Source organism: Homarus americanus, unplaced genomic scaffold, assembly GCF_018991925.1.
Source record: "Homarus americanus isolate GMGI-L3 unplaced genomic scaffold, GMGI_Hamer_2.0 scaffold47177, whole genome shotgun sequence".
NCBI classification, from domain to species: domain Eukaryota; kingdom Metazoa; phylum Arthropoda; class Malacostraca; order Decapoda; family Nephropidae; genus Homarus; species Homarus americanus.
The window spans coordinates 1,977,943-1,989,933 of NW_024723484.1; the positions used below are offsets into that span (position 1 = coordinate 1,977,943).

The following is an 11,991-nucleotide window of genomic DNA, read 5'->3' on the forward strand; positions in this document are numbered from 1 at the left end:
ACCACAACGAGTGTGTTGGTGAGACGAGTGTGTTGGTGAGACGAGTGTGTTGGTGAGACGAGTGTTGGTGAGACGAGTGTGTTGGTGAGACGAGTGTGTTGGTGAGACGAGTGTGTTGGTGAGACGAGTGTGTTGGATCAGTTTGTGACGTTATATGTACGTTATTACAATTTTGTTTCATATACATTTGACGTGTGTACACTCTTAAAGAAAAGTAATAAATGGAATGAACATCAGAACTAAGATACTACATTAATATTGTTGGGATCAGTGACAGTCACTCTTTTATTTAAACTGTTCTACTTTTTAGATGAAGCCTTTGCGCTTCCATTGCTTCAGGTGTTGTGACTCATGTGCTTTGATCTGCAGTTTATTTGTTTTTCGTTTTTGTGGAGGACTGTTAAGAGGAGCTGTTCCATGTTCATGATGATCTAGTATAAATAAGCCATTGTAAAGAAGCAAGTTGTGTGATGACGACCAGAGAGAGTTATTGTTATCTCCAGTTGTCATGGTGGCGGGGTGGTGACCTCTCGGTGCATGATACTGATCAAGTGGTGAAGACACAAGGTTTTGATGGAACTTTTTAACGTCAATTGATTGGAATTTTTCGGGTTTTTGTCGATGTTAGTTTAATGCGTGCGAGCAGGTGGAGGAATGTACAAAGTTTTGCAATGGTTGTAAGTTTTATAGTCACTGTCCAGTTCATGTACAGTACCGCCCCTCTGTATCCCTAGGTAAAACCAATTAGGTTTTACAGTAATAAGTGTAATTTTTCATGTAATTGGATATATACATCATCGGGTACTTGATTACAAAATTTATGTGAGACGAAGTAAACCCGGAATGAGTTTAAGTATGTAAAATTCATTGAAATCATATAAGACCTGGCAGTACAAGCAGTTGGTATAGGTTACTGTACTAAGGTTAAACAGTGAGCGGGTAGAATACCACTCACACTCTGTAAAACTTGGTCGACAAGCGGACACTGCTGATGTAACACTAATGCCCTACTGATGAATTTAAGCGTGAGTGATTAGCTCTTAGGGCGGTGGGTGTGTGGGTGTAGCTCCTTGAGGCAACTGTCTACCCTATAACTCAGCCAGTGTCTCCTAATGGTGTGTGTGTGTGTGTGTGTGTGTGTGTGTGTATGTGTGGTGATTAATGTGTCACCCAGGAACCATAGCGTCGAGTTACTCTGTTATTTCACTGTAATACTGGAGGACCAGCTACTTTAAGGTACTTACGCGTTTGTGTTATGTATGGAGCTGACAAGTGAGTTACTCTACCAAAGGATACCTCAGGAGCCACTACTCAGAGCTGCTCCACTTGTGAGATATTGAAGGAGCCACCGGGGTAGGCTACGATACTCGAGTGAACGACTTACCTCTGTGTGTTAACCACTTGTAAGTTACTGAATGGTCGAGGGTTCATCTTCTCAGAGATTCTTAGGATAAATATTCTCCGTAACCGAGTGAAGTGAGAATGAACTGAACTGGTTGACTCCAGGTAACACACAAATAATCTCCAAAAATTATATAAGAAAATACTAAGATTACTTTATATCAGGTACACACGGTAAAAAAAAACCCCAGTATCTATCCACACTCCTTGTGAACCAATATGACACCACGGACGATGGATACTGCCTCACTTGGGTAGCCATCGTCCGTGGAGGCATATTGTTTCAAAAGGAATGTGGATAGATACTTTTTCTTACCGTGTGTACATTCACTTACTACCAGGCAGTACTTAGGCAAAGAAAGTTTTACAAAAGATTCTCAACTTTGATTTGCCTCCATAACTGTATTAAGTCGAGATAAAGTCTTGGGGTCATTTTGATGTTAATTTTGTGACGGTTTGTTGTTTTTGTGGTTTAGCCATAGTGACCATATCGGATGTATAGTCTATCATCTTTAGTCACGAGGGAGACTCATCATAAGGTCAGACTCAGCACTCGTGTTGATGCTACAGGACCTACCCTCCGGCTCTCGCTAATCACCCTGTATGTTTTTCTTGTCCACGGTAAATAGTGAAGCAGTGTTGAGGAACTAATGGACCAGGTGAGGATCTGATTGGGAGAAGGAGGAAAATGCAATCGAAATAAAAATAATAGAGGAAGAAAAGACGAAACATTTGAGATAGAATAAAGTAATAATAAAAAAAATTTAATATCAAATAAACACAATCTTATAAAACAAAACACCAAAACAATGAAGATAACAAAAGTAAACAGAAAAAAGGCGGAGGAGAGTGCAAACAAGGCGAAAATAAAGTTTATGTGGGAATTAACCGTAGTGCCAGCAGGAACAAGAGGCGTAGTACAAATATATAAAATTTATGTGGTAGGAGCGTGCTTATACTTAATTATATATGTGGTCCAAGATATAGGGTGGGGGTGTTCGCCTCCTCCACGCTTTTAACATGTTGTTTATTCCTGTGTTCTGGGGTTTATTCTTTTACAAGTCTTATTATAGCACCTAGATATAGTATTGTTATATATGGGTAATTATTAGATGGTATAATTTAGATGGTATAATTGGAGGAAAAACTTGATAGTGGTATATGAATGGAATTATATAGGGCAAATTTGGGGGGATTAATATGCGGATGGATTACATTAGTCAATAGGGTTCTGGATTACTTTAGTCAATAAGGTTCTGGATTACTTTAGTCAATAAGGTTCTGGATTACTTTAGTCAATAAGGTTCTGGATTACTTTATTCAATAAGGTTCTGGATTACTTTAGTCAGTAAGGTTCTGGATTACATTAGTCAATAAGGTTCTGGATTACTTTAGTCAATAAGGTTCTGGATTACTTTTGTCAATAAGGGTTTTTGGTTCATCATATTGGACTTTTCTTACTAATTAAAACAGTTAGTTACGAATCAGTCCTTAGTGTTGCTGAATCACATCAACTTATCAGGGTAGTTACTTCGTCTCTCCTCCTTAGCGGTAGGTTAGTAACATGTTTTTTATGCTATTTGTATCACACTTTTGGAGGATAGGAACTAATGTTTTCTGCCTCGTCTCTATATTTTGTTAATGTAGGATTTTAATTATTTTTTATTTTTTTTATTATTTTTATTATTTGTTCTTTTGTTTGATTTTAACTTAGACTTGTGATGTTTATGTTAGTTAATGTTAATTTGTTAGGGTGTCCAGGTAATTTTGTGGTACTGTTTGACCTCTGTCCTTCGAGGCCTGAGGGGAAGTGGGTGGGTGTGGATAGGTGAGTGGGGGTGGGGGAGGGGGAGGGACTTGTTAGGGTATAATCTAATTTATTTATATTTTATATAGTATCTATATATTTTTTTTAGAATGAAGAATTAATTTTTATTTTTTGTATTGGAAGTAAAAAAAAAGATATGGCTGTTTTATTTTTTAGGGGGCCAGATCTTTAATTTTTTTTACGGCCTTGCATGTAATACTGGGAATAACTGATTATCCTGCAGAGCACTTACGTTAGCTCCAGGCATTACAGGTTTGATGAAAGTGGACTTTTATTACGTTTTATAGAACAGTGTTAATGATGGTGCAACGCCGGAGTCCTGTTCTGTGGGTTACAACACTATTTTTGAGTATTAGATTGTGTTCCTATTGTTCACACACACACGCACACACACAGCCTTGTTAACTAGTGTTCTTACTGTTCGCACACACACACACACACACACACACACTCTTATTAACTAGTGTTCCTACTGTTCACACACTCGTTAGATTTTACTTGTTGTTTATATATTGTCCAGACGCTATAGTTAATTTGTATTATGTTCCCACACTCTTGTTAAATGTTACCTTTTGTTTCTGTTGTTCCCACACTGTTGTTAAATTGTGTTCCAGCTGATCATGTTGTTACTTACTCTCTACCCACACTGTCCCTGTGTTCCTGCTGTCCACACATAATTACTACTTGTTACCGTGTATATTTATTCCCACCCCCCCCACCACCACCACCCCCCGTTGGTAGAGAAGTTTAATATGTGTTCCTTAAATACAAATTGTTTTTATGGTAGCTGCTAAGGCCTATGTCGTCATATTGTTATAGAACGTGTACTGAGGAGAGCAAGTTAACCATCATTGACCATTGCTGTTACTGTATACTACAAGATGTTAACATAGAACGCCTCTGTCTCTTCACCATTATGGGATTTGACCGTCTATTTTTAAGTCTTATCATTATTACACTGAAGGATCATCTACTCATCATTTCTCTCAGTATTACAGTGTGTTTAGTGTTCGATTTTTTGCTGAAATAAAAAAATTTCAACTATTTTTTACCATTTAGTTATACAATTTGGAGAGCTATATTGTTTAAAAGTTTTCATTCTTGTAATTTTGTCTTTCTCTTCAATACTGGGTTCATTGGTCATTCCTCCCCTGGTATTTAATGTAAAATTTTATTATAATCAGTATATGAAGTTAGCTGCCCTCACATCACCCGTGCCGTGGGTGGTCTCACTGGTCTTTCATTATGTACTGTGTGTGGGTGTTTCCCCCCTGAAAATATATAATTTTTACTGGTGTTTTTTTCCCAAAGTATACAAGTACTACATGCGAATTTATTTAGGGTTTCTTCATATTTCTTCGTTTTTGTGTCTAACTTGTCCATTGCACTTCGTCTTGGTTAATGAAGATGCTTCTCTTTCGTGGACACTTGTAGGTCATGGTGTATAATTGAGGGTAAGTGTGAAAGAGTTAGAGGTCTTCAAGAATCGTAGTGAGCTTTAAAGAGTTTTACATATTTTTTTGGAATATGTTTGGCTTTTCCAAGAGCCTCACAGATTCATAAGTAACTAAAAAAAAAATTTCGAGTCGCTAAAAATTCTGTTGTAATCTTCAGGAGCCTATAAGACTTTCAGTGAGGATCCAAGAACCAGCAGACGTTTCCATTAGCCTCCAAGAGCCTGCAAGAGTTTCCAGGAGCCTCCCGTAACAGCGCGGGCGTGTACTCGTGTGTTGTGTGTTTTGGCCGCCACTAACTCCCGCCAGCGTAAAATATTGCCAGTTGAGTGCACCTGTGTGGCATTGTTATGAGGGGAGGAGCCAACCTGCTGCTCCAACCTGGGATAAAACTTGTATTCTTGACTCGTCTTGAGAGCCAAGGTTAAGAAGAACTTGTTGTGTTTTAATACTCACTTCCCTGCACAGTAATTAAGCCCTGGTCGTGGGATTTTACAAGTATTCGGACGAGGTGTTGGCTTGCTATCTCCCCCACACCCCTACCCCCAGCACCATCCCCCCCACTCCAGCACCATCCCCTCCACCCCAGCAATTATCCCCCCACTCCAGCACCATCCCTTCCACCCCCAGCAGCCTCCTCCTCCACCCCAGCATCTCTCCACTCACCCTCCCCCACCACAGCACCTCCCCCTCCACCCCAGCACCTCCCCACCACAGCACCAGCACCACCCACACCATCTCCTCTCTCAGAAGAAGCCGTGGCAATTTTGAGTAAGTGTTGGCATATTAAATTTCATGAGTGTTGGTGTCGCTTGTCCTCCATACTAAGAGGGTAGAGTCTGGGAGATGGTGAGAAGCGAGTGCCCTCACCATCCATAAGTCAGGAGGTGGGGCGCGACTGGCCTTTAAAACACATGCAAATAAGGTCTAACATGCCAGGCTCCTCCCCCCTCCCCCCGTGAGAGAGTGGCAAGCAACATCATAATCCCAAATATAATCCGTCAGGGCACTCCGGAAATGAGGTGTAGGACGCACATGCTCTCATGGTCGGAAATTCATGCTTCATTGATGCGATATTCGGTCTTGTTGACGCTTAGGCAGTGAGCTTTTATGCCCCCTTGTAGCCATCATTTATAGGAAGAACCAAAAAGCTCGGGGTTCTTCAAAGGACAAGTGAATATGGAGATTTTTCCTCAGCCCCGACGCCATTTGTCCGGGGTGGCACTCGCCTTATTGTGGGACCCAGTGTGTGGCCGACCCCTAGCTCATGCGACACTCACCCCCTTCCTCTTTCCACCCTCCTCTTCCTCCCTTACCATACTGTTGTTCCTTCACCCGGAGAGGGGGGGTCATGGGGGTTGGTACTACAGGGGGGGGGGGTTTAAGGTATATAGGGGGAGGGGGTTGTAAGGTAAGTGGTAGGTGGGTGGTAGTGGCATTATTTGTTACACATGGTAGGTGACAGTGGTGGTGCTAGGTACAGAGGTGAAGGTGTAAACATTCTGATGGTACCTTGAGGGAAGTTGATTAGAACGGAGTAGGAGGAAGAAGAAGGAGGGTGGTAATGATGATGATGGAAAGGGACAAGGCACAGGTCACTAGCAAGGGCGCAGCAGATGATAAGGGTTAATGACGTACAGTTAGGAGGGAGACAGAGTAGGAGACTGGTAGACTGGGGATGGAAAAGGGGGTTGATAGGAATAGCTTAGCGGAAAGGGGATTGAGGATTGATACACAGGAGGGTGGGTAGAGGTTGAGGGAAGGGTGGAGGAGAGTATGATGGATAGGCATGAATGACAACAGCATAACTACAGGCAGCAGGTAAAGAAGGGAGAGAGAGAGAGAGAGAGAGAGAGAGAGGGAGAGACAGAGAGACGTAGAGAGATATAATGTTGTAAGTGATATGTAGTGGAGCCGAGTATAAAGGGAAGTTAATGGTGGACGTGGCAGGGGAGAGAATTGAATGGTAGTGCACGAGGGGTTGGGTTAAGACACGAGGGAGGAGCGGGCAAGGTCAGTGAACGAACATAAAATAGCGGCAAGACACAGGACAAGGAACGCACAATTTGGTTAGATGGAAGTGTGTGGGGGAGGGTAGATGGGGCGTAGTTGTAGTAGTAGTAGTGTAATTCTAGGAAAGGGGAATGAGAGGGGTGAGGGAATGGGGTAGGGTGAAGTGAGAGGGAGACAGAATTGCGTAGGAGCGAATACACAAAAATGAAAAGAAAGGAAGGAGAGGAGGAGGAGGGGGAGGGCGTTGGGCTGTAATAGAGAGCACTAACAGGAAAAGGGGACGGACGGTTTCATATTTTAGTAAGGCAGTATTGTGAGTAACGCGGGATCACCAGTTTTATGAGGCGTGGAAGTTGGTACAAAGAGCCTGCAAATCTGTTTAGAGGGAACACCGGGGTGCAAGTCGTGTGATGAGACGGTACTGAGGAAAAAGAGTCGACCTTAGGCCAAGAAACGTGAAGGTGAGGTATTACTACTGACAGAGGACACTAGACGCTCGTAGTAGTAGTAGTAGTAGTAGTAGTAGTAGTAGAGTTACACGAGGCTGAACTGCCCGTACTTGACTGTAGAAGGAAACACTGGAATACAACTAACTGGAAAAGACAAGAAAAAAAAAAAAACAATGAAAGTGACTTCAATAACAGGAACGTGGATGAGATGTCATGCTGGTGATAAAACTAATTGAATCACTTTTGGGGAATTGTTATCATGTAAATAAAAGCAAAAAAAAAGAACAGAAAATGAAACGAAACACTACAGACTTGGAAGGGGGGGTAAAAGACTGAGACGAATTTAGAAGAAGAGAAAGGGAGAAAGTTAAGTAGAGAGGGGAAGAAAAAGCAGTGATAAACTGAGGAAGATAAGAGCGAAGGGGTAGCTGAGATTAGGATGGCGATATTTTGGGTAACACAATGTAATAACAGGGAGAGATTTTTTTTTTTTTTTAGAGGGGGGACATCAAAGATCATGTGAAGCCTGAACTGAGATTAGAAAGTAAGCACCATAAGTAAACCCGGAATAAGGACAAGTAATGGTAGGGAATGGTGGATCATGTATGACTAGTGTGGATCATCAAGCTCCACCTGGATCATCGAGCTCCACCTGGATCATCGAGCTCCACCTGGATCACTTACTTCACTGCTGGATCAGTCGCCTCTGTATGGCAGGTGGTTGTTAACACCGTTTCTTACTTAATGGTGATAGTGTTGCATCTTCCCTAAGTAATAGTGATCTAATTTTAACACATTACCTGTTAATTAAATTGAAATGTTAGCACCAAAAAAATGTAACAGTTTAAGACTAGATGTTGGATTAGAATTGATTTATGCATCGATGTACAAATCTGGTGTGTACATTTCTACGTATTTACCAAGAAAAAAAATGGAGTCAAGATTGAGGGTGGGACCATAACGATACGTGTTGTGGTAAGAGGAGGCTCAGAGGACGACAGCTGTACTGTACATGTTGCTCCAGAATTACAAGGGATGATGCTGACGTCCAGAATTACACGGGATGATGCTGTCGTTCAGAATTACAAGGGATGATGCTGACGTCTGCGTATATCACTGTAAAATTCACCACAATATACAACACATAATTTTGCTTTTCAGCAAATATTCAGAATTCTGTTAATCGTCTTCATCTTCAACTCAATTAAAGTATCTTCATACTCCATACAGTACTGTCTATGGCGTCTTCCTCCTGTCGTAGTAATGCTGCCTTATCCCTGTCAACTCCTTATCTGTTTTTTTAATACATATTCCAGGTAAGAAAGAGCCCATGGTTGGACACTTTAAAACAATGTGCAAAAATTAGTCTGAAAATCAGTCGAATCTCTTGAAAATCCAGTCAGGTAGTCCAAGGATGCATATCAAGAAGGCTTCAAAATTTCATTGATCTTCATTGGAAACTTTTTTTTTTAATTGAATTTTGCCGCCAAAGTTTACTAGTTTTGCTTTTGGATGAGTTTGTGTATGGAAATTAATATTAAAAGAGGCATAACGTTGTAGGTAAGTAGACGGAGATTGAAACTTACTGTATGTAATGTGTATGGAAGTAATTAACCTTTGTAGAATTCGAAGGCTTCACATAGTTGCGTTGACGAAGATATTGATGACAACAATTTAGCGACAGAAGAAAGAATTTAGCAACTGACAGAAAAAAACGCAAATATTTCAAATGCTAGTAAAAGTTGCTTAAAAAGAGAAAAAAACTACGATGATTGACACTGAAGAAATTACCTGTAGGAGAAAACTACGATGATTGACACTGAAGAAATTACCTGTAGGAGAAAACTACGATGATTGACACTGAAGAAATTACCTGTAGGAGAAAACTACGATGATTGACACTGAAGAAATTACCTGTAGGAGAAAACTACGATGATTGACACTGAAGAAATTACCTGTAGTTGCTCCTTATTTTATTACCGTGTACCTCAGGTCCTGATACCCGGCGGTGTAGTGTAGTCTGAGGTATAGGCGAGACAGTATACACGGAAGACAACACTCAAATTAATATCAAACGTAATTATTGACTTGAATGAGAGACTGAATACTGTTGTTAGTTTGACATAGCCGTTAGTAGTGGGTCGTGTATTCATTTTTTAATTGGAAAAACTAACAGAACTTTTCCAGTGATCTGTTCCGGGTTAATGGAGTATAACATTATTGTGTGTATATCATAACTGATAATATGCTCTGGGGTGCGTAAGTATAGCATTGGTGTTTGTATATCATAATAATAATAATGATTTTTTGCTTCTCGTAAAGGTTTTCGGGAGTGTAACATATGATCGCTTTAGACAAACAGACCAGTTGATAACATTTTCCACATTTCCACATCACGAAGAGTCCATGAGTGAGGTATATATATTTTTTTAATCTACGTTCGTAATTTTTTAGTGTATTTTTTTGGGGGGGGGGGATGGGGATATTCGATGTCTACAGTACTGGTAAACTGGGAATCAATAACACCTGTTTAAACCACCTGAAGATTAACCACCCTAACGGTACCTGGGGGTTAGGTTAGGTTAGGTTAGTATGGTTATATCTCCGGGTGAAATAAGCTGGAGTGTATTAAGGTACCGGTAAGTTATGTTTAAGGTGACGTTTAAACACAAGAAACGAAATGGAATTACATTATTGGTGAGGCTCGTGGTAAGAGTGAGGGTGTTGCTACCACTGTGAAGCACTCCAGTGTTACATTGCCCCCGGGGAGTCCACAGCCCAAACGTAGTACCCACTCCTCCTCCGCTACATTATACTTCATACCTTACTACTCACTCCCACCCCTCACTAGACACCTTACCTCCTTACACACACACACCTCACACCCACCTTATACCCCCTTACACCTCACACCTCCTTACCCACACTTCTCACATTATCCTCACTGCACTACATGGCTCACTGCGCTACACTCTTACATAATACATTAATTCATTGTGTCTACACCTCACGACACCCACACTAGACTATAATTTAATACAATAATACTGTGTCTACACCTCACAGGCTGTGCACGACATATATTCCACGAAGTTACAGTCATAATGTGGGTGTATTTTTTACGCAATACTAGTACAGTGTATGATGCACGTATAAGCACACTCACGCAGTTATGTGTGTATGCATACTTGGGTGGGAGGGGAATGCACACAATGGCATGTACGCACGCACAGACTAGACAGACAGACACTGGTATACAGACGAAACACAATAAAATATTCTCACAGCGTTCAAGCAAACACACGTACAAGTGTAGGTACCGTCAACACACACACACACACACACACGTACGTTTAATTTCATTTGTATTAGTTTAAAAGATAAGTCACGAACCGCTTATTGTATTCCGACAGTATTTCAACGCTGAATATTTTTTTTTCGTTATACAATCGTATATTTCAAAATAAAGAAAAAGCAAATTTCGTTCACCTGTTTTATACGAATTAATGATCATCCAACTCGTATATATTATCTTGCCTACTGTCAATCCGCCTTATTTGTCAGCAGAGTCTTTGGGTCGAGTGGTCAGGATATTCTCTTTTGATTCAAAGTTCTTGAGTTCGAGCCCCCAGGTGTACTTGGTCGAAGTTTCGCCAGAGTAAGAAACCCCCAGGAGACTGTTGGGAGTCGTTGGCTGGTTATAGAGATGAGTAGCCTTGTGTTGGAGGTCCGAGTGATTGGCTTGGGGTGTGAGGCGGGGACACAGGGTATGGGGTGTGAGGCGGGGAACACAGGGTATGGGGTGTGAGGCGGGGAACACAGGGTATGGGGTGTGAGGCGGGGAACACAGGGTATGGGGTGTGGGTGGAGACACAGGGTATGGGGTGTGAGGCGGGAACACAGGGTATGGGGTGTGAGGCGGGGGACACAGGGTATGGGGTGTGAGGCGGGGACGCAGGGTATGGGGTGTGAGGTGGGGACACAGGGTATGGGGTGTGAGGCGGGGACACAGGGTACACAGGGTATGGGGTGTGAGGCACAGGGTGGGGTGTGAGGCGGGGGACACAGGGTATGGGGTGTGAGGCGGGGGACGCAGGGTATGGGGTGTGAGGCGGGGGACACAGGGTACATGTCACCGTGAGCTGCTGTCTGTAGTGGTGTGAGGTCTTGGGTGGTAATAGATAGAAAAATAAGTATTTAAGGATGAAAATATGTAAGGAAATTAAGTATAGTGAGTAATGAGGAGTAAATATGTGAGTGGCATTAGCATTGTGTGTCCCATGGTTGGTATTCCTTGTTACTTTACCTCTCTTAGTTAACATTCATAACTCGATTGTAATTTATTATTCATCTAAAAAAAACATAACAGGATTTTACTATTTTTTGGTATGTCTAGGATTACAGTAAGTATTTTACATAATTTATGACATTATTGTGTCAACGATCTTTTTTTCAGTCTGGATACTTTTCGTGTTAGAATTTTCAATACGACCAGACATGCGTTCTTGCTCGATCCAACTGTGTATAACTAGTAAGGTGGAGCTGGTGGGCCAGGGAGTGAAGGTCGAGGGTATCAGCTTGTCCATCAAGTGTATCCTGACACCATAGGATCAGCCTAGCTATCCTGACTCGATATGCAACGCTTACACAGTCACTTAAACTACCTAACTCTGCTTGACCTTATAAAGGGAGCCCACTGTCTTAACCTTGTACTCTGGCGTCATCATGTGGTCAATCGCAACTTCAGATTTGGTCATCACAAACTTGACCTCTTAGAAGCCACTCACTTGCTGCATGATGCACTTAACTTGGTCTTTATGAATTAAACTCTTACATTTTGACAACT

The 11,991-nt window shown here is 41.6% G+C and overlaps 1 protein-coding gene across 1 annotated transcript; it reads right to left on the reverse strand.

Annotated features, from left to right (window-relative positions):
* Nucleotides 1–10,730: 10,730 nt before the first annotated feature.
* On the reverse strand, nucleotides 10,731–11,276 carry LOC121863480 (protein TRACHEARY ELEMENT DIFFERENTIATION-RELATED 7A-like). The gene has a single exon (XM_042362153.1). The coding sequence runs from the start codon at nucleotides 11,274–11,276 to the stop codon at nucleotides 10,731–10,733; it is 546 nt and encodes a 181-aa protein (XP_042218087.1).
* Between the last annotated feature and the right edge of the window lie 715 nt (nucleotides 11,277–11,991).